This window comes from Filicampus tigris, chromosome 3 (assembly GCF_054856515.1).
Source record: "Filicampus tigris isolate MCC_2025a chromosome 3, RoL_Ftig_1.0, whole genome shotgun sequence".
NCBI lineage: Eukaryota > Metazoa > Chordata > Actinopteri > Syngnathiformes > Syngnathidae > Filicampus > Filicampus tigris.
The window spans coordinates 10,771,291-10,795,154 of record NC_141219.1 but is presented as its reverse complement, the minus strand read 5'-3'; the positions used below and the strand labels follow the sequence as shown (position 1 = coordinate 10,795,154).

Here is a 23,864-nt window from a genome sequence, read left to right as displayed (position 1 = left end):
GAGTTTGCATGTTCTCCCCGTGCCTGCATGGGTTTTCTCCGGGTACTCCGGTTTCTTCCCACATTCCAAGAACATGCATGGTAGGTTGACTGGACACTCTAAATTGCCCCTAGGTGTGATTGTGAGTGTGGATGTTGGTTTGTCTGTGTGTGCCCTGCGATTGGCTGGCAACCAATTCAGGGTGTCCCCCGCCTGCTGCCCGAAGACAGCTGGGATAGGCTCCAGCACGCCCTTGTGAGGATAAGCGGTATAAATAATGGATGGATGGTTATATATATATATGTATGTATATATATATATATATATACTTTAACAGACGTTTAAAGCCACACATACTTTCCAACACCCCAATACTGAAATTTTGGAGTGTGTGTGTGTGTAGGTGTAAGTGTATATGTGTGGCCAGCAGCGAGCGCAAAGACTGAAGAGGCAGACACACAACATCAGTCAGCTTTTAATGTTTTCTCTCCCTTTTTTTTTTTTTTTTTTTGCTTTGTACCTCTTTTCTCTACTGCACTCACTCAGCCCCCGGGCTCGCTGCAGGTTCTACACGCACACACGCACACACACGCACGTACACAAATCTCCCAATTCACACACACACACAAACGCACACACGACTCAGCAGAGAAGGAAAGCCTGTACTCTAACACGACTGGAGACAGACGCACAGCTATTTCAAATGTGCTGCTTGTGAGTGTTTATTAGAAGGAGATCGATACACAGTATATTTACCATATTTCTATCAATGGATTGAGTTGCTGTGTTCACAGTCGATTTGTGGGAAAGGACTTTGCAATTCTTGGGATTGGTCTTTCTTTTTCCCATCTATGTTGTTATGTCTGAGCGTATGTGCGTATGTGCATGCGTGCGCGGCCTGCAGATAAGCGACAACGGGGCTGGGAAAATTCGGGACGCCAAAACATGATCGCAAAGCACACCAAACGATCGCTCTCGTCAAAGTTGCGGTTTTATGGCAGCATGATGTGGGAGATTTTTAAAAAAAAATTTTTACAGGAAAGCATGAAGGAAGAGTGTCACGAGACAGTTTTACGTCACGGTGTTACAATATATTGTTACAGATAAAGTTACGGGACAATGATACAGGAGAGTGTCACAAGGGTGTCACTGTTGAGTATTACAACAATTTGTTGTGGCAGCATGTTAAGATAGAGTGTTCAAGGAGATATTTACAGGAAAGTGTTAAGGGCGAGGGTATGTGGGAGTTTTACATGAGCTTGCTACAGTTGAATGTTATGGGAGAGTGTTTAGGGACAGTGTAACGGCAGCGTGTTACGGTAGAATGAAGTGCGAGATTTTGACAGGACAGTATTATGAAATAGTGTTACGGGAGACTGCTATGAAATAGTTAGGGAGAGTGATACAGAAGTGGGAGATTTTGACAGCCCCAGGTTTGAAACCCTAACCAATGCTGCAAACTGGAAGTTGAAACCATAACTTCAAACCTTAGCCCTGTATTGAAACTCAGGTTTGAATTTGTAACCCTTGCTCGAAACCCTCATTTGGATCCATAACATTGACTTGAAATCCTACTTTGAAAGCCCAACGCGGTCTCGAAAGCCTACTTTGAATTTGGAAACTGTACTTGAAACCCTAACCCAGGTTTCAAATTCCAATTTGATATCCCATGTTTGAAGCCCTAATCTTAATCTAAATTTGAAACCCCAAGATTCTCTTCTAACCCTAACCCAGTTTTACAACCATAATTTACAATCCTAAAAAAAACACTTGTTTAAATCCCTAAAACTAACTCAAAATCCTAACCCTATATTATATTTTTAACCTTTGCTTGAAACTTTTAATTTGCTATTCTAAACCTTATTTGAAAACCTTACCCAGGCTTGAACACAGATTTTGAAACCCTAAAATCATCTTCAAACCCTAACCAAGGCCTGAAAACTTAATTTGTGATCCTAAACAAGTCTACAAAACATACTTTTTAAACATTAACCCTGACTTGAAAAACAATTTAAAATCCTCAACCTGACTTGAAACCTTAAACTAATCTTGCCTTCAAACCATATAGGTACTTTAAAGCCATACCCCTGTCATGAAACCCCAACTTGAACCCAAAACAGCATTACACTGGAAATAACTCAAGCCAAATCGCTCTGTTTTTCCTTGTTGACACACCGGCGCTGAAACAGATTTCACACAAGAGCAAATCAACATTTGCGTGTGGACGAACGGCCGAGCGAAAAATGCGACTTTTCCTTCTAAAATGGCCTTGGCGTCAATGAAAAAGTGACATTCAAGTGGTGGCTTTGATGGAGTGGGCGGTCAACGGTGAACAAGCTCTCGCTGCTTTGGATACTTTTTCTCTCTTCATGAGCCACTAATGAAGGCGCCCGCGAGTGGAAGCTCTTTTATCAGCACTCACGCCTGCCTGGCGTCCCTGCGAGTGTCTGCAGTCATCAACAGATGCAGGTGTCACACGCGAGAGCTGCCACAAACCCAAACGGCCCTCCTCTCTCTCTGCCTCCCTCACTCGCTGGCTCTCTCTCTCTCCCGCCTTAACCTAGCTATCTTTTTAATTATCTTTCTCCTGCCGTTTGATTAATTATTGGGTTGCAGGTGAAAAGCTTTGACTGACGGCCCCTCTGTCGCCGTCAAAAGCAAACAGCTGCCGCCATGATTGCCTAGCAACCCGTCGCTGATGGATGAGCGCCAGGCGACGGACCGCTCGCCGTAAATCAGCACATCTGCACGACATGGAAGGGGGTTGGTTACCCCGAAAAAAAATCCATCTGAACACTATCTGCTGAGATGTTGCAAAATGGCAAATGCATGTAAATGGAGTATGGCTCACGTGTGCATACAAACGTGCTTTACATTGATGCAAATGGTGGAATGAAATAAGGGATCATAGTCATGAATGCAATGGTAGGTTACAATTAAGTCATGGTTAGCTCATTGACTGTCAGATATTTTTGAGCATTTTGACTGATCTGTCAAGACCCAAAGAATATTATGTTCTGGGACAATGTAGGTTGGAATCTTGGGTGAGATTATATGAAACATGATTCAGGTCCTCCTTGTAGGAAAGGAGTTATTTTGTGACCATTGGATTGGTTTTGTATCTGATCGAATGGCCATGATGTGGGGTCCCTCAAGGATCAGACCTTGGACCCGTTTTGTTCAGTCTGATGTTACTTTGGGTCAAATGCTTCAGAACACCAATGTTGGTTATGAAGGCTATACAAATGACACACAATTATATTGATCAAATGAGAGCAGTTCAGCGAAAACTAACAACCAGATTAACCAAAATGTCCTTCAGATAAACCAAAGCAAAACAGAGGTAATTGTTTTCACCAATAAAGAGAGGAGCTTTGTTGTTAGAAAACACCTGGAGTCACTGTCTTTAGAAACCAAATACCATGTCCGAAATCTTGGAATGATGATAGACGCAGACCTGATTTTCAGCAATCATGTCAAATCAATCACTAAAACAGCTGAAAAATACATCCAGACTGAAGGATTGCATGCCACAACCAGACCGAGAGAAAGATATCCATTCCTTTATGTCCAATAGACTTGGTTATTGTAAAGGTCTTCTGACCTCATTCCCTCAAAAGAGCATCAAACAGCTGCAGCTCAGGTTCTGACCAGAATAAAGAGGTCAGTCCTGGAGGCTTTACACTGGCTCCCAGTCAGCTGTAAAATAGACAGACCACTGTTGGAAAATGGAATTTGAAACAATAACTTAAAACCCTAACCCTGTATTGAAATACATTGAAGAAATGCTGATTGAATACAAGCTTCTCTGAGAGTAGCAGGCTAGGGTCAGTTAGTGGAGTTCAGAGTTCAAAACAAACATTGTGAAGAGGCATCTAGCTGTTATGCTGCACACAAATGGAAAAAAAGATTCTAACATAAGTGAAATCAGTCCTGTATTTAAATCAAGAAAAAATAACTAGAAGTATAATTAGAATTATTAGAAGTTTGAGAAGAACATTTTAAAATCATTTTCACAGTAAAGTATTTTAGTAATTTTAGAAACCTATTTTCATTTTTGTACTTTTAAATGTTTCAAAAGTTTTTAAAGTCGTCCGTTAATGTGTTTAAATGTTGTCATTGCATTGCATAAGGCTTGTCCGCAGCACGGCGTTGAGTTACAAGCGAGCTTCCACAGCTCTGGAGTGATGCCCGCGCATGTGGGAAAGGAGAGCCTCAGTTTCAGATACACTTAGAGCCCGTCATTGAAGGATACAAACAGTCAAACACAAATATAAAATGACAGCACTTGCAAGGAGCTGCTGTAGGCCACAGCTTACATCAAGATGCCCACAAGATGCCTGAACAACTCCACCTCTTGATGCCACTCATAAGGCCACGTCCCTTAAAAGTGGACAGGCCGGTCCGCCTCTAATTTTAAACGGCCATCCGTCGGCGACCTGGGCATCGCCTAACTGTCACGAAGTTCCCATCTGCACATTCAGCCGACTCACGTGGTCCCAGTCAGCCAAGTCAGCCAAACGACGTCGAGAATGGACACCGCATCACACGCAGGTGCTGCACACCTGACACGCAGCCAAATAAATAAAAATAAAAATAAAACAGCGTTGCATACCTTCCTGTCCCACACACGCAATGCCACGTGCCCCATATTGTTTTCATTTTTACAGATCACCACCATTTGCATGTGTGTGTGTGTCTGCTTGTGCGGCGCCTGTGTCCGATGTGTACATTAAGTTCCCCACGCCAATTGGCTGTCGCTGACGTGGGACAAACTGGGACCACGTGGGTCAACCGGAAATACAGACGGGAACTAGTTTGATGAATGACATCTGTTTGTCTGCCTATCTATCGTTACCAAACAGAAAATACGAGCCACTGAGAATTGGAGTGGGCTAACTCCCTTTTTGCCGTAGCACAAAAGAGTGATTTAAAGTTTCATGGCTGCAATAAAACCTGTGGGTTTTAAAGATGGGTGATTTATTGGGCAATACTTCTAGATACTTGTTTTTACAGAAATTGGGGTTTTCCGCAGAATTTGGTTTACTCCAAGCATCCGTCAAATCTATCAATATTTTACAAAAGGTGATAAATACTATTGACATTTATAAACATGTCACCCAAGTTACAGCAAAACTGGAGTTTACTTTCCGAGTCTTCTCGATCTGCGAACTACACTGTCTGGGACGTTTGGGATGCCATCTTCGCAATAGGACTTGGCCCATTATTGCACTGATGAATCAGGAAAAGTGCATTAACTCTTATTCCACAAACACAATATTTATCAGAATGCCTTGTTTCAACTAGTGGGCCTGCATAGAACATACAGTATTCTTGAAAAAATATGTTTGGGTTGACTTCCACTTGAAGGTTAGTATTCATCTGACAGATCTTTTTGCTATTCATTACTGCACTTAACTTAAAAAGAGATGTAAATGTAGAGGACTTTCATACATACGCCTTTGGGGTTGATTTTTAAGTGTATTTATTTTTGTATTACTTTGCAGCCGTACAGAAGGATGTAGGTCAAACAGTCATTGGGAATTGTTGTTTACTTAATTTTGTTTTTCATGCGCAAATATGTAAAAACTAAACTAAAACTAAAACGAATGCCAAACCTAGTATAAAGAAACTAAAAAGAAACATGCAAATTCATAAAAACAACATAACTAACCACCTCTAAAAACAAATGAAAACTGAATGTATGTCAGAAACAAAAGTCAAAACGAAATAAAAACTAACTATAATGAAACATACCAAACTATTATAATTCTGGTGCACATATACAGATAGAGAGAACACATTTTTCCCAGATTCAAAAGGAGGCCTAACACAAGATTGATGCTCCTCACAAAAAAAGAGCCTGTTGATGGATATGAATGTGGCCCTGCCATTCATCACTGCACTATTATTTAGACTGGACGGCTACAGAGCTGTAACCCGAGCCACCAAAGCACGCACACACTCGTGTATGTGTGTGTGCACTTTGAGTGTTTGTGTGTACACAGAGTCAGGAAGCGGGGATAGTCAGGGTCAGGACAAAGGGAGGAAATGAAGGATCACAGTGAAGTGAGGAGTCCAAGACGAACAAGAAGAACAAGTTTGCTTCCGGGCAGCAAATAAAAGACAAAATGGCCGCGTTCCAAAACTCTTTCATGCACCAGGGGGTCCGACCGGACCCCCGCGTCGGCTTTGATGTAGAACGTTTCCTGTCCAAAGAAGCCTTCAAAACACCCCAAACAAACTAATATATATGAAAAGGTACAGCATGGATTCATCAGACTACGTGTTTACTCAACAGCAGATATTAGCAGACACCTATTAGGAGTAAGGTGCTTACTTTTTTGCATTGATAGTAAATAAAATTGCAGTCTTTCCTCAAATAGTTCAATGCTGGAATTAGTTGAGAATTAGTGAAGAAAACATGGCGCCTCTTGTTTCTTTGCTCACCTGCAAAGAGTAGCAGGCAACTAGTGGGGGAAAGGCATTCACGACATTATCGGCTTTCTTACTATAAAATGCTGGTTTTAACAATCATATTACAGTAGCGTGATTGCAAAGACTTCAATGTTAAGCCCGTTTGCTCACCAAAACAGCAGCACATATTGTAAACAGTTCAAATATGGAGTGTTAAAAGAACTGGCCGTGGCGACAGCATTTAACGGCGATTAGCGTTTAGGTCTCTCCACAATGTTGCGTGTGCGACCATGTTACTTGAATTTTCCGATTGGATCTTGTTTGTGTGTGCTCCTAATCAAGTGGCCAGTGAGTATCGTACTTTGCAGTGATGTGCAATGTGCCTCATTGTGTTACAATGTGACGGTCCAGAGGGGAAATGGAGCGCCGCCAATTTTGTAATCCCGCCTTTCAGTCTGCTTCCTATCCTCACACACACGCATGTAATTAGACACACACACACACGCACACACCCCCCACACACACGCACGCACACGTACATGCACACACACACAGTTTGATGAATGACACCTGTCAGTGCGAGTCAGTGACAGATGACGTTGGGAAAGATTTTGGCCACGAGGTGTCTGCTGGAATCTCTTGCTTGTGCCAAAAGCCAAAATTCCGTCGTCACGGTGAAATGTGCCAAGTCGTCATCGCTTCACGTACTTGAACTTTGAACTGCTGATTCATCAAATAATGAAATGCTATTTAGCGTTTAGCATGGCAAACCAAATGACGTCCTTAGGACCCAATAAATTACGCAGAAATAAGTTGGGGAATACATTTCCTGCATTTCCACTTCTAAAAACACCGTACACACCCGCAAAAGATCTCCTTCACCCTAGGGCTGCACGATATTTGGGAAAACGGGATATGGCTGTTGGATATTGCAATTTTTATTCAACATGTGCTGTTAAATAAACGTGGGTTGAACTCAAAATTTAAATGTCAGTAATTTATATTCTAAAATTTTTCCACTTTATATTGCTGTTTTAGGCCAAAAAATACAAGTTATGTTTTTTACAGTGTACCTAAAGAAATGATAGTTTTGTTATCTAATAAAATTTTTTTTTTTTTTTGGGGCGGGAAAAATAAACAGGCTTTACAATTATGCAGCAAGTAATGATTATTTTAATAATCGATTAATCTCTTGACTATTTTGTTGATTAATCAATGAATTAAAACTTAATTTAAAAAAAAACATTGTTTTAATTTCCATCCCTTTAGTCAAAAACATAACATATGTAAAATGGAAAGTGCAGAAAATGTACAAACATATTATTATGACATAATTCTGGTTTGGGTTGTAACATGTCAGATATATGGCAAACATGTTGATCATTGTTTTCGTAAGTAAAACCAGATGTTTGAAAATATCGTATTTTGAAAAAAGGCAAACAATCAGTCTGCTTTCATGGAGAACTACAGCAATCTGAGAATATTTACTGTTGCGAGCCTAAAACTCAGACATTTTGGACAACTTTAAAAAAAGGTCTCATCAAAGCTATTTAGCAATTAATTTGATGACCAATTTCTTGGGTGGAAGTTACTTACTGTTAGTAAGTTAACTGTGTTTAAAGATGCATCTGATTGGTCAAAGTCAATTAAGAGCATACAATTCCATTCGAAAGTATTCATTTATGGCACGTCTTTGAAATACACATTGTGCATGTGCCATTATGATATTTTTCGATATTTTGAGCAGTCTTACAACGCACTGTGAAAAGCACCACTACACACTTCCAACAGCCCCTACACCCTCCATATGCATCCCTAAGAACACCCATAGTCCTCTACCCAAACCCAAACACGAACCTAAACCCCACAAAAAGGGCCCACCACAGCCCCGTGTGGAGCGGCATTTTCGAGGGTGCCCCTGGCTAATTAATGTATCTCTGCGGGTGTGTATGTTTGGCTGAGTAATGTTTTTGATCTTTGTGGCTGATAAGCGCATAGCTAATGAGCTTTCAAAGGCGTCGAAGACGGGACTGGCCGCTCCCCGCAATTATTGACAGATGCCTTTTCCTCCTTTTCCTCCGCCGCGCCATAAATCCTGGCCCGCTAATGAGCTTGAGAAGTGCCACCCTGCCAGTCAGCTAATGAAACTGAGCGGGGGGATGGAGTGCGGGGGGGGGGGGGGGGGGCTGTTGGGCGGGGGGATGTTGGGGGGGCACCATGTGTGTCTATATATGCGTGTGTCCTCTGACAGATTTTTTCCCTCTTGAACTGCTCACTGCAGATGTTAGCTATGTCGGTGCTAGTAACACAGAGCTAGCAACTGTTTGGAGGACCGTTGCAAGTGTAGAGTACTGGAACAGGGCAAAAAGTAAGCCCTCCTAGGGAGGGTTGCAGTTATCTTTCCAGCGGTGTGTGGACAAACACTTCATTGCCAAATGTATTCGCTCATCTGCCCAAGTCATTTACTGCCAGCCATTTCAAAGATACTGAAGCATATTGTTGCCACAATAGAAAAAAAAATAATAGCCACGCTGGGTGATGCTGGTGAGTGTTACGTTTTAATTTGATAAATGTCATGATATTTGTTTTTGTTTGTATTTGTAATTGGGTTTGTCTCATGTTGTCTTGTACTGTTCATTAGGTTATTTGTTTCCACTTGTGCTCGTCAACCCTGCTTTTGTGTCTTTCAATCAGCTTCCTCGGCCACTCATGTCTTGTCCAGGAGTTCCTTGTTGTCTTGTCATTGTGCTTGTATTTAGTTCGCTGTTTGTTTGTTTTTTATGTGTCTTGGTCGGTTCTGTGTTTACTGTCTCAGTTCCTGTCAGTATCGTTACATTCCCAAGTCATGTCATGTCAACTCTTGTCCTAGTGTTTGTTTGTTACTTAGAATTTTTTTCTTTGGACTGTTTTTAAAGCGCTCAGTGAATAAAGTTGAGTTGAGTGCAACTTACTATATTAAAATGTCAAACTTTTCACAGTAAAAACGTGACAATTTTTTGTTGAAATGTGAAACGTCTCATGTTAAAACATAAATATGATATCAAACTTTTTTTTCCTGGTGTGGCAGAAATACGCAACAAATTGCCAGCCATTTTCAAAGCATTATGACTCACCCTTCAAAATCCACAGACTATTTTGTTCTTTGACACTATTGAATATTTTTAGACTCATTTATTCTAGTGATTATTCCATCAATTAATGAGAAAAGCCAATAAAAATGTTTTTCATTAAAGATGAGAGTTTATTCACCAATTACCATTGTCTATTTAGTATTGTTGAAATGATGACACAAAAGCGAATAAACATAAAAGCAATATCAATATCAATATAAAGTGAGAACTACTTCTTGGCTCGTGATTTACACACAGTTTGAGTCACTTCTGAGTCTGTTTCAGGTTCAACTACAAGTCACTTGACAGTTATTCATGTTGTGGCTGCTAACAATTATTGGTTGTTTTTCAAATAATTGATTGTGATCAGTTACTGCCTGGTTTGGTCCACGTCACAAAATAATCAAAAACGTTGATCGTTTTCCAGATGTTTGAAAATGATAATCAGTCTGCTTTCATGAAGGACTACAGAAATCAGAGAATGTTTACTGTTGAGAGACTGAAATTAGAACAGATTATTTTAAGTTAAATTATGACTCTCAACGATTCATTGATTTTCAACATGATCAATTTGATCAATTAATTGTTTAATTGTGACACCTCTACCACAGAATTTACCAAATTAAAGGGTAGAGTCTCTTTTTTGAAAAAAAAAAAAAAATAAGAAGAAGAAAAAAAGGTTTTCTAGCCACAATCAACAGCATTAAAACGTGGGTTTCACCAAAAACTCAGTTTTACAACCACAAAAATGAGAAAATTAGGATTCTGTGAAAATAAGTGTCAAGCAGAATCTCAAACTCTAAAAACAAGGCTGAGAAGGGATTGATGACAAAATAATATTGTCCTTTTTTTGGTACATATATACAACTAAAAAATGTGCCGTAAGCGCCAGTGACACACCGCCTGTCTCGAGTTGAATGTCAGTGACTTTTTTACATGTAATTCGCCATTCACTCCATAACGTGTTACATTATTTTCTCAAGATCACAGAGACAAACTTTTTACCACCTAGTACCTACCACCTCAGTGCTAATTTACCATTAAACGTCATGTTCCAGTAACTTCAAATGGAAATGCAGCTACAAAAATAAACTTCTCAAAATATTTTGTCCTATAAATTTAGTTGTAGGTTTAGGTTTGTTTCTTTGATAGTTGAAAGCACATTTCTACCGCAGGAACATTACCCTGTAACTAAGAGCTTATTTCAGAGGACCGTCAGTTTTGCACTCCAAGCACGGCAACTGCTGATGCCAAAAAGCACCCTCACCTGAGAGCGTCGCTTCCTGGTTGCTTTCCACACAACAACAGGGACGCTAGCGAGCATCTGAAAGTGATCACAACATGAAACAAGGGGCAGGAGTGTTTGGCGCGTGTGTGTGTGTGTGTGTAGTGTGTGTGAGAAGAGGAAGCTGCTGTCAACTTGAGAAGGATGTCAGCCCAGGCTAACGCTGATTACGCCCGCTTCTATGCAGTTCATCGCACATAAAGACGCACGCACACACAAGCGCAAGAAGACCCGTACATACACAAACGCGTACACACATTCAGTCTACACAAATACTACAATTAAGGATGTAAAAAAAAATGAGACGGGTATCATTATGTTGCTGAAGTTCAGACTGAGCGTCTTAATGTGTCGATATTAACAGTTGTTGCCACACTTGAATGACAATTAAGAATGCTAAAACGCTAAAGTAAATATAGTCTGCACAGTATATGAAGGTTTCGCCTCTGCGCGTTTCCACTATTATTAATATATAACAACAAAAATGAAGTGATACTCCGTTTGTTTCTGTCATTCTTTTTCAAAGATGAGATGTCTTGACACCATGCTCCTTTGGCCAGGTTGAGACGTTTTAAGACAGATGAGCTTATTTATTAGGACACTGATCAAATTTAAGAATTTGAAGGACATTTTAGGACATTCTAACGCCACCTTGATCAAATGCAAGACCTTTCACAATGATTTAAGGCCACACTCATTTTTAATGGAACTTTAAGACTTTTTTATAATGACTAAAGACTTTTTAGGAGATTTTCAACAAGTCATCTTGTTTTAAATTTTAAGATTTTTTTGAGACATTTTAAATACATTCCGAGGATCTTCTTACACCACTTTAATCAAATCCAATGCATATCACGGCCTTTTCAAGCATCATTGAATTTTTAAGGACCATTTCAATTCAATTTCGAATAATTTAAGACTTTTTAGGACATTTTTAAAGTTACTGATTATAATGTAAGGTATTTCGGACATTTCCAAGACTTTTGAGGACTTTCTAAAGGGTATTTTCATCAAATGTAAGACTTTTAAGCAAATGTTGTAGGCCACTTTGATCTGATTTAAAACCATGTCCAATGATTCGGCATTGACTTCAGGTTGCACTGATCTGGAACTTGTTTATGTGGCACGTAAACACACTATAATATACTACAATGAAATATTCAACCATATTTGGAAGTGCCGCATCCTCTCGCCAAATCGTCTCTTTGGGGGAAGAGAAGCAATGTGGAAAACAAGGAAGGCGGCGGTCTCGTGAGCCAATTTAAGGAATAAGTGCTGATGTGTCAGCTATTGACTGTTGGCTGTTGGCAGTGATGGCGACGGCGCCCGAGGCCAAAGCGAGAGACCAAATGACAGCATCAAGCGACGGCAATAACGTGTAACGAAGGCAGACCAAGGCGCCTCTAATTGACAGCTGTCAACGTAATGGGCGCCGCCATGGAAGATTCCACGCAGAGGGGGGCAAGAAGCATGCTTAGAAACCGTCAACCACTCATGCTGAAGGAAAAGCACGAGAAGGCGGCAGAAGACGGTGGGGGTGCGGAGGGGTACGAGACGTATACGGGACACCCGTCATTCCAAAACAAACCTCCCTTCCTACCTCTCCGCCTAGTCGGATTGTACAGTGGTGCCTTGAGTTTTTTCAGTTAACAACCGCTGCCTGGCTTTTTTTCCGCTTAACAGTAGGAGTCCTTTATAGTCCTCTTAACATGTTTTATAATCATGTAATCAGAGATGGGCATTCTGTCCCAGGGACGGACGGGGTCGGAGGACAAACATCTTTACAAACAAGGATGGAGGGACGAGGACGGAGGGGTACCTAGGTCACGGACGGAGGACGGACCTGGAAAAAAGGGGAAAGTACCCAGCTCTGTGTATAATGTTACTCGACAATCAGCTTGTGGTAGATTTCCCAGTAAACTTAAAGTTTTCCGCAAAACACCATGTGCAAATGGGCTGTAACGTGATGTCCACAGACAATAAACAATCTTTTTTTTTTATAACAAACTCATTTGCCTCAACCAAGAGCCACTACAAGCGCTATAGGACAGATACTGTTCCAACAAAGATGTCCAGGAGACCACAGTCCTCTTCCTAGGCCAAACAGAACCCAATTGTACCTCTTTACACCTCCGAATTGTGTTTTCTTTAGGACCAAAAAGAAAAATATCCCAGGAACTAATCTAGGGGATACAAAAATGTTCCTTTCATGATCATAAATTCAGCAATCTAGACTACACCCCAAAGGTTCTTTGACCCCTCAAAAGGACCGTTACCACACTTTGAGCACGGTCTTCTTCTGGCCTGGAAAAAAAAAATCCAGTGTGTGCAAAATGCTAAGATTTTGAATAGATTATAGTCCTCAAAAAGTCAATTTACTGTATTTGCTGGATTAACATTTCCAAGAAATTAAGCCATTTCGATCATGTCATCATCATCAGGAAATGTCACAAGTGTGGCTTTTAATGACATCACAGCTAATTGCAGGCAGAAGCAGCACGGGTGCTAGTTAAAAAGAAAAAAATAAGAGGTGGTGCTTTTCAAGGCATTTTCACTCTGTTAATTAAGACAATAATTATCCCAAGCTGCTTTAAACAAGGTTAATTAGCCTCATTATGTTTACGTGTTTCATTAGCGTCGGCCGACGTGGACGCGGGGCGCAAATTAAACACCACATTCGCAGAAAGCAGAAAGAGGAGGCCTTAATATACTTCTACAAGACAGTATTTAAAGACGAACAACGTGTGTGCGTGGGTGTGTGTGCGTGTTTGCGCGCGTGTGTGAAGACGCGTCTGCGTGTGTGTGTGTTTAAATGGGCCACTGCATCTCCACTCTGATACGAGTTGCAATGCTAACGTGCATACAGCGTGATTAATCTCTCACTGCTGCGCTTTAGCACACATGTGCGCGCACACAAACGGATGCACACACACACACATACACATGCGCGCACATACACAAATCACAGAAATCAGCTGCTTTTCCCCCACCATCTATCTATGTTAGGACAGAACCAGATCCGTCTGGATGCTAATGTAGCAAACCCTCGCCGATTTTGGAATGCATGGCTTTTCATCTCCTCAAAAACTTTTGTGCGGAAGACTACAACTATGGCTGAAAAAGGCTACATAACATAACATTAATTATAAAGCAGGATATTGTTACTCACGACTCATTCTACTATGACAGTGTGACTCATTGTTACTTATTATGGACTCTATACTGACCGTGTCAACATGAACAATTGTTACGAACGACTAACTCTAGTCACCACCCACCAACTTGTCTAACTAGGACCTAATTAAAAGTGCTACCTCCACAGTAGGGCCGACTTTCAGCCTGAACAGTAAAATCCCAGGAACTAACTTTAGGGAAAGGTTCATCCAAACATTCCGAGCACTGCTCCTGTTAGTACTTTGTGTTCCTGGAACTAATAGGCTCTATGGTCAAAGCTTGTCTGGGTGTACTTTTGAGTGGGAAACTATACATTGAAGGGGATCCTTCACACAGAGTTTCTGAAAAATGACATGCAACACAGCAAAGCAGGACATTGCAGATAATCTGACAATTTCCAGATAATTTGATTATGTCGGATCATAGAAGTGATTCCAACAAAACAAAAGGAGATAAGCTAGCGTTGGTGTCACTCACCGGTCTCATTTCAGAATCCCCCCCAAATGGGGAACTCACATACCAATGGCTGGCCCGATTTAACCATTCTGATAGAAGTCAGCAAAGGCCTGATTACCAGAACTCTCGAAGAACGATCATGAGCGATTACCTTTTGGTGTGGGGTATTTTATGAGTGATTCTTCCCCCTCTCTCTGATCTGCTAAAAAAAAAAAAAAAAAAAAAAAAAATCAGAGATCGGGCACCTCTAAAGGTTATCTTAGTGATTATCGTGTGGTGTGTGGGGTATATGATAAGAGACATTTTTACTCCCAGAACTCGGAAAACTGTCGCCGTCTGACAATCGTAAACCTGTTCAATATTTTTAATAGCAAATGGGCCAGGTTCCTCCAAATGTTCCTAGTTCTGGTAGTTCCAATCAGATATGTTCAATACTGCAATCCCAATTTATGTTTGGTCCTCTTGAAATTCCTCTTGTACAACGAAACACGTCAATCAAGTTACCAGATAAGCTAACTGTTAGCCAAGTCTTTTGTTTCTACAACTACTTGTCCAAAGACAACTATACTACCTGAATGACTACCACTCAACTTCTACAATTCTAAAAAGACATACAGGTTGCTAGGTTGTACAGTATCACAGCAACAAAGGGGCCCATGGGGGAGTTTTCCGCCAACCTTTAACCTGATTTTCCAGCCCATCTCCGTTTAAGCTGCGTGATGGTTGACTGCCGGCACGCTGATCATACACGAGAGCGTTCGAATCTGCAATCAAGGACAATCACCTCGCCGTCCTGACCTAACTCCCGCACAGAGCAATCAATCTGTCGTCGCTCCACACTTCCTGATGGTGTTTTTTTTAGAAGTGGCAGCTGCAAGAACGGAAGGCTTGGACAGACGAATGTACCAAGGCTACACTTTTCTCTGATACAGTCAAAATAAGAATAATGGTTCTACATATTACCTAAATGCAGTTCTTTGTCTTCTTTGCACCCATTCTTAGTGATACTATAAAGAACCAACCATTAGCCAGCTACATAGTGTCATAGTCTGTCTTAAGAGTTTGGTTTTTGACTTTAGTTTCATGTTTTTCTTTGTGTTCCTTTGACTGTCTCTCGTTAGGTTATTGAGTCCATCCGTTCTTGTCATCCCGGTCCCTGGTGTTAGCCAGGCAGCTCCGTCCTACGCTCTGTGTCTTTCCAAGTGTTCCTCGTTGTATTGTCAACTTGTCTGTATTTAGTTCCCCACTTTCTTTCAATCCTGGTTGGTTCGTTGTGATTTGTCAATTGTCTGGCAGATCAGTGTCAAGTCCTTTTCCAGAGCATTTGTTTAGTTTCTTCCATCCTCGTTGTTTTTGGACTTCAGCATTTTTTGTTATCCACTTGGGGTCACCAAGTGTACAAACTTAATACCAGCTTCTACAGTACATTGTACTATCTGTAACTTTCATTGTGTGTGAATTGAAGAGGCAGGGCCTAAGATGGTGAGTGACGTGGGAGTCATCAATGAGAGTGTAGAGTTGTTGAGGGCTGTTCTGTTGTGCACTCAGGTTAGCGGCTGGTTCTTATTTGGCTAACTGTTGGCAAGCCAATGTCTTGCCTGCCTGCCTGGGCACTAGTTGCAGCAGGCAGGCGGTCAATGATTGTGCTCATCTATGAATGTGCTTATGATAGTTGCAGCATTATCTCAAAAGTCATTTTGGGGGCTTTTCCTGTCTTTATTCCTCAAAATTTCCACCTGAACTTCAAACAAAGGTTGTTGTATGTCGGAACAAAATGTTATTAGATGGCTTCAAGGGTCATATTCACTACACTTTTCTTTTCTTTATTTCTCCAAATTTACAACCGGTCTTCTTCAAATGTTCATTGTCCGGATAATCATAATCCATCCATCCGTCTGTCGAGTCCATTAGCCCTAAAAATGCTGCCATCAAGCAAAGCCCTCGGCTCTATGTGTGCGTGCGTGTACGTGTGTGTGCGTGATTGACCATTAGGGCCATTGATGAATGTGGCTGTCAGAGGGCAGACAATTAAATCAAATATGAAACAAAGTCTCTCCGGCGGAGCAAGCCAGTGTTCCGGCTCGCGATTAGCCTAATACTCAATACTATACCACTCTCACATTTTGTGTGTGTGTGCGTGAAGTGTTGCATGCTTGTTTATGTGTAGTGTAAAGTCACTGCAGCATGCTGTGTGTACATGCACCACTGCACATATGTAATTACGTGTGTTATTGTGTGTGCATGTGTGTGTGTGTGTGTGGGTGTGTGTGTGTGTTTTGGAGACTACAGTTTGTATGCAAGCTAAAAATATAATTTGAAAAATTAGAAGTACACGTGCCGAGATGGATGGGAGTGGGTGAGGAGGGGGGCGAGTGGGCCTCAAGTGAAATATTACAATTCATGCATTAATTATTTTTAATTAACTGGAATGCATGGAAACTAGCAAAAAAATGATTGACATAATATTAAATAAAAAAGATACACATTCTTTAAAAAAGAGAATGGGTACAGTGTATCAAAATAGAAAACGTACTCAAGAAACTGTTAAAACAGTATCCAATTAAAAAAATAGAAATTGATGACTTTTTTTTAATTAAGGTGTGTTGTGATACATGTGTTTGTTTGTGAGTGTGTGTGTGAGAATGGGGAAAAACTATAATGACCACAGTGTGGTAGAAGAAGAAAAGAAGTTTAAGAAAAGAGTGACCAGTGTCTTATCAACAAAATAAGGTATGTATGAGTGCATGCCTGTATGTGTATGTAGCAGTGATGATGTCAACACAATCAACGTCTGGGAAAATTGCACCTATAATTACAAAAAACTTCAAAGATGCTAATTAGCTAGCTACAAAACTGAGGGAACTTCTCGCTTTGAAAATAATCTAATAAAATAGAAGATAGTAATCCTTATGGAGGTGGGCTGACCTTGATTCTGGATGCTAGCGAGCCAGATAATAACACGAGTGAGGAAAATGATGCTAATTGCCGACAAACAGATCCTAGCATGTAGAACAAATAGCAATAACCAAATATCACAAGTGTGGAAAAATACATGCTAGCAAATGAGATCTCAATCCTACTACACATAAAAACAAAAAAAATGTGATAAAAAGTGATAAAAACAGATGCTTGCGATGAAAAGCAGAGGAAAATAGTATATGAATGAAATCAAAACACATAAAAGATTGTTACAATTATTTGTGCTAAAGAGTGGCGTAATATCATCAGGGAGAAGAGGAGATGCTTGTGAGAGACAACTGGATCTTCTGCTACCTAGTGAAACAATCTTGGAAAATTTTCCATGAAATTTACAAGAAAAAAAAAAACTACAGAGAGGGTGACATGGATGTTAACACGTTAACAAGCAAGATATGAATGCAAAAGTGAAAAACAGATGCTAGCGAGTGATGTCCAGGGTCAACTACATGTGAAATAAAAGAGATTCTAGCAGAGGAAGTCACCTGGGAAAATTGTACTTATACATTTAAAACAATGTAAACAATGCGACTTTAATGTTGGGATGCCAACCAGTGAGATTCCGATACAAGGGTGAAAAAGAGAAGGCGGTAAAAGCGGTCCGGATCTTACTACAAGCGAGGGAAATCATCTGGGCAAAATTGTACGTGAAATGAAAAAACTTAAATGATGCCAATGAGCGAGATAAGAGTATCTATAAGAAAAAGAGAAGCCAGTAAGTGTGATAGTGACAATAAATACCAGTGGGAAAAAAATACTAGCAAGCAAAATCTGATTCCTACGACACTTAATTCATTTGCTGCTGTTGAGGTTTACGTTTATCAACTGGAATCCAACTGTTTACGGCTATCGACATATATCCGACATATATATTGGTCCAGTATGTTTTTCAATTAATGATTTTTTTCAATGATACAAGTTCCCTGTAGATGACAGAAAGGCATCGGTTCGGATTTGAGATCAGCACAGCTTTTGAGTAGATGTAGCGACGTGACAAGATTTCCCCAAAATGTCAGTCCGTCAAAATGCTGAGTCTGGCTGGAATAGCCACTTCAACACCAAGCATTTTGAAAATCTGGAACCATGGGGTTCCAGAGAAATTGAGTTTTTTTGTGTTGGGAAGCCATTTTGGGGGAATTTTTGTATGAGATATCGCCTATAAAAAATTTGTTCTGCAGGATTTTAGAGGCATTTGAAATGCCCATGTTTTTTATTTTTTCATGTTTGTATTTTTGAAAATTCCACAAAGATGGCAGCTACTTGTCATGTTTTAGTAGGAGATAAATATAAGACAATGAATCTTGGCATGTCATGTTAATTATGAAAGAGAGGAATGTCAACACTTTGGAAGTTGGACAAGTTTAGGCACACAGGAACAAAGTAATTATATGCATGCTGTAAATAGTGTATGTGTCACAACGTAGTAGAATGTGTGTGTCACCTTCGTGAGAAAGGATGACACAGTTCATGGAGTGAATGGCGACCGCCCTGTAAAAAAGCCACTGATATGTAACTCGAGCCAGGTGGTGAGTCAGCGTCACACACGGTGCATTTCTTAGTTGTATTTGCGTAAAGAAGTAATGATTTTGCCATCACTGTCTCTTTTTTTGTTGTTGTTGTTTTACGGGTTGAGGTGTCAAAACAACAAAAAATATTAACGTCAAAGTCCATGTTTCTTTTCACACAACACTTGTTTTTGTTGCTTTTTGGTCAGAAAGCAGTGTTATTTGTAAAACCTATACCTTAACTTTTTTCAGGTGAAAGAAGAACATATCCTCTATCTTTTGGTAGGTTCAGTGATCCTATTTTCACAGAACAGTTTATTCTGAGGGTCTTGAAAGCTCAGGCAAAATGCTCTAAGATAACACAGGGAACTCTGGTTTGAAAACGTCCGACAATTGATAAGTTAACAAAAAACAATGCTTGTGAGCGAGATCTCCATTGGACTAAATTTGAGAAGAAAAAGATGCTAGTTGGAGAAATCATCTGGTCAACAGGGAGCACTGACACAATTATGTGACCTTGCTTTGCGGATGGTAATGAGCGCCATAGAAAATAAAGGAGATAAAGAGCAATGGCGAGAAAAAACTATTTTGCAATTCAGTTTGTTTTGAAGACTTAATGTCCAAAAAATCAAAACCATCGAATAAAGTGCATCTAGTCCAGACAATAATGACAACAAGTTGGATTTATATTGAAATGTCTGAAAAGGCAAGTACTAACACCGGCATTTCATGGGGATCATAAAGTATCAACTTAACCGAACCTGTTTCATCCTGAGTCAACTCCTTTGCTTCATTGTTGTGTGAAGCTTTACGATAATTAGTCCTATAGCAGTAAAGAGTCATAGTAAAGCTCTCTGTGATGTCAGTTTGAGGGGAAAAAACACCACTTTGGCCATAAAGAGACATGAGAGGAATGGCATCAGCAATACGGATACCGCCACTATATTACACTACATCAGCGTATGCATACATTTTGGTCATTTTTAACCATGTTTACATCTGTACAAAGCAATATTCTGTATTTATACTGCTAGGCTCTAATTTTGGCTTAAGTTGTCAAAAAGCAACACCCAACAAGAACAGAAGGGCACCAATAAGAGGCCACACTTAGTGCTGATTAATCCATTTGGAGCATGTTTTATATATATATATATATATATATATATATATATATATATATATATATATATATATATATATATATATATATATATATATATATATATATATATCAGCATTTCTAGAGCGAAGATTGGCTTTGCAATGGTCAAAATTTGTCAGAAGTGCCTCTCTTCACTTGACTATGAGCATAAACAGCCGAATAAGAGACGTATATTTTGACCACATTTTGTGTTGATGAACACACTTTTGATGTTTTTTTAATATATTTCTGCGAACAACAACATTCATAAACTAGACACAATTTATATGCATTTGTTGCACATTATGTGGCTTTCTTGTCCAGAGTCGTCAAAAAGTGACACTATGAACAGACGCGCCAAAAATGCCACCACATCTCATCATTTTGTAGAAAATCAAATCTTTACATGCTGACAAACTAAAAATACACAAACTAAAAGCTACTTCACTCTATTTTTACAGTAATTGCGTCCAAAGTTGTGAGAAAGACACAAAAAGAGACCTAAATACAGCCACCTTTAGCACTGACGAACTGATTTTGATCTGACCTTTATTTTTTATTTTTTTGCGTGCGGCAACTACATTCTCAAAATGGGCTATTCTAGCATATTGTGAGGGCGATATGTGCTTTCATTTAGGTCAAAGTCGTCAGAGAGTTACACTGGGAAGCATCCATCTTCTATCGGGCTTATCTGGTTCTGAGTCACGGCGAGCTGAAGCGGAAAGGTAGACTACACCCTGGCCTGAACGGTCGCCAGTCAATCACAGGGCACGTACAGAGACAGACGAGTGTTCACATTCACAGCGAGTGGGAACTGAAGCCATGCTGCCTTCACCCATGCAAGCCTTAACTGTTGGAGAAATGCCCCAAAACGTGACCATATTTAATACTGATATATCCATTTTTATCAGTTTTTGGCATTTATACATCTGCGGACAAGAACATTCTCCAGATGGAGTGTAGTTCAAATTTGATGTTTTGAAAACTGATCCACATATAGTGGTGATCAACCCATTTTTATCTTTTTTAAAATCATTTTGACTTCTTTAGAAAACATCGTTCACGGCTAAATTTTGAACGCAATGTGGCTTTAGTTTAGTCCAAAGTTGTCAGCAAGTGACACCATGAACATAAACATTCCAAAAACATGATCACATTTAGTGTCGCTGAACCCATTTTGATCGTTTTTACATCTGCAGACACCAACGTTTTCCTTACTTCAAACACAATGGATGGCATTAATTTAATCCAAGTTGTCAGAAAATGACAAATTCAACAGAAATACTCCCAAATCACCACCACATTCAATGAGGATGACCTCATTTTGAACTTTTTTGATCATTTTCAGCTCTAAAAGGCCAATAATATACAAAAAAGAATTTCTGGAGAAGTCAAATACATCAGATGTAAGGTCAACTAATAAGATCCCTTTTGATCTTTTTTCATCTGTTCTACTGTATTTTGGATTATGAGGCATTCGTTTAGTGCAAAGTTGTCAGACAGAGACACTGTGAACAGAAAAGCTTAAAAACACAATCACATAGTTGATTAAATGAGTTTGATCATTTGAAAAAAAAAAAAAAAAAAAACATCTGCAGACTGTTGAAAGTTGCCAGAAAGTAAGACTATGGTCAGAAATGCTGCAACAACATCACCACAAAAGGTAAATAAACCAATGTTTTCCTCTTTTAAAAAAATAAATGAATACATTTTCAGGAAAAAAATGCTACTATACTAAAAATAAGACCTCATTCTGATGTATAAAGAAGTCAAATAAATCAGACATGTCAAGTCAAAAAGTCAATGTATTTTTATAGCCCATAATCACAAAAAGAAATCCCAAGGGCTTCTCACATGTCCACAGTTGACAAATATTAAACACCTACTAACCCCCAGAAGAGCAAGTAAAAAGTAAAAAAAAAAAAACATCTGGGGGAAAAATGAGAAACATTGAGAAGGGGACGAGTAAGTTCAATGGGAGCAAACGTTTTCCCTACAATAATATCCCTGAAAAGTAAATAAATGATAGTAGGGAGGAGTGGGGTCACACACACACAAACACGACCGTGCAAGGGAAGCCAGAGAGCCGGTGCGTACCTGCGGCGCGCCGCGGCGCTTGCTGCTTCCTCCGCGGCATGTCGGCGTGTCTGGCCCCGGGGAAGGCGCTTCCTGTGCGGCCCCGCTAATGCGAGGCTTCCCGCGGGCTACACTTCCCCCCCTTCGTCGACGCTCGCTCGCTCGCTCGCTCAGGACTCCCGCATCGATGGAGCGTGCGCCGGTCGACAAATTAAAAAAAAAAAAAAAAAAAAAAAGGCAAAGAGAAGGAGGTAGCGGAGAACCGGGGTGGCGGCGTCCCTTCCTCTCCTCCTTCCCCGGGCTGGCTGAGCTCTCGCTCGGCTTGGCTTGGCTGCGTGTCGCCGCCTCGGTGCCGGGGGAGTGGAGGTTAAACGCTTCCCCTCCGTGTGCGTGCGCGCGTGGTCCGTTCGTCCGTGGGTGCGTGCGTGCGTGATCTCCTGCAACAGGCGCGCTTGAGAAGACACAATCAAACGACGGGCGTCAGTCAAAAGTGCACAAAAAGGGGAGAAAATCAAGAGAAAACGGGCAGAAAAAAGGGGGGCGGAAGGGGCGCGTGGAGCCTCCTCGACACTTGAACCTCTACGAGGCTGATGATGGGCGGCACGTAACGCGGCTGTGTCTCTCCCCCCCTCTCCCTGTCACTCACCCCCCACGCCCCCCAACGTTTATCACAACACACGCCACGCGCACGCGCACTTACTTGAACTGGAACAGAGACTCCACGAGGACCGTGCGCGCGCCCGTGTGCGTCCCTCCAGGTGTTCGAAGCCCAAAAATGCCTACCGCCCCCAGAAAAAAAAATCCAGATGATGAAAAGGATGAAGAGGGAGGTTATGTGAGGAACAGGAGGTCCATCAATGTTTTCCCCACGCACGTGCACGCGCCTCTCTTCTTTTTTGTAGTTCTTATGAATCGATGAGATGCGCGCTTGATTGGGTCTCCCTGCTTGAAAGGAAGGGGGAGGAAGAAAGAGGAGGTGGCACTTTTATTTTATGTCAATTCTTCTTTTTCCTCTTTTTTGGGGGTGTGGGGGGGGGGGGTGATATTTAAATGAGCCACACGAGGAATAAAAAGTTGTTCGGGGGTGGGATGGGGGGTTTCTCTCTTTACTCAATATTCCCACTTTTCGCAGCCAGCAAAAGTTCAGGTTGGAAGTATAATCCCGTCAACGCGATGGAGAGCGAGGGTGAGTCCTTTTTTCTTCTTCTTTCCTCTTTGTCCTCCACGCCAGATGTGCAGCGGGAATTGAACCACGTTCTTGGGGAACGTACGCGGAGGAGGTGGTTGTGTAGCGGGGACCGACGGCAGCGAGTATCCGCCCGTGGACGATGTTTTCCCCGCAGATCTCGCCGCGAGTGTGCGCGCATCTGCAGCAGTGCTCGCCGTTAGATCCGCCCAAGCATCTGTCCGTCTCTCCATTGGCGCATCCATCATCGGTGTCTCTCTCTCGCGCGCACACACTCTCACACACGTGCACGCGGGCGTACACACGCGCGCGTGGAGGATAGTACAATGCCCCCTCCCACCTCGCAGAAATCCCACGTCACAGTCTCGCTCACAAATGCTTTCGGTTTGCTGCAGTGTGACTGACACGTCCGCGTGCACGTTGGCTTGTTTGGTGCGCGAGAGAGAGTGAGTGGGAGCGTGCACGCGCACCGGGAAAAGACTCGCGAATCAATCAAAATGGACAAGTTTGTATTTTTGCTCTTTTTATTTTTATTTTAACTGGAATAACAAACCGCACT

General features: G+C 41.1%; 1 protein-coding gene across 2 annotated transcripts in view; it reads right to left on the bottom strand.

The window, feature by feature from the left end:
• The window catches only part of tshz3b (teashirt zinc finger homeobox 3b), a 36,373-nt gene extending 12,778 nt beyond the window's left edge, over positions 1–23,595 (bottom strand). The window contains exons 1-2 of one of the 2 annotated variants that reach the window (XM_086026810.1): positions 22,820–23,595; positions 22,141–22,570 (exon numbers count right to left, since the gene is read on the bottom strand). In XM_086026810.1, coding sequence (XP_085882936.1) covers positions 22,141–22,180 — 40 coding nt within the window. In that variant the 5' untranslated portion in view covers positions 22,181–22,570; positions 22,820–23,595. Of the gene's footprint in view, positions 1–22,140; positions 22,678–22,819 lie in introns of those variants that run through there. The other variant, XM_086026811.1, reaches the window with a different exon arrangement.
• Between the last annotated feature and the right edge of the window lie 269 nt (positions 23,596–23,864).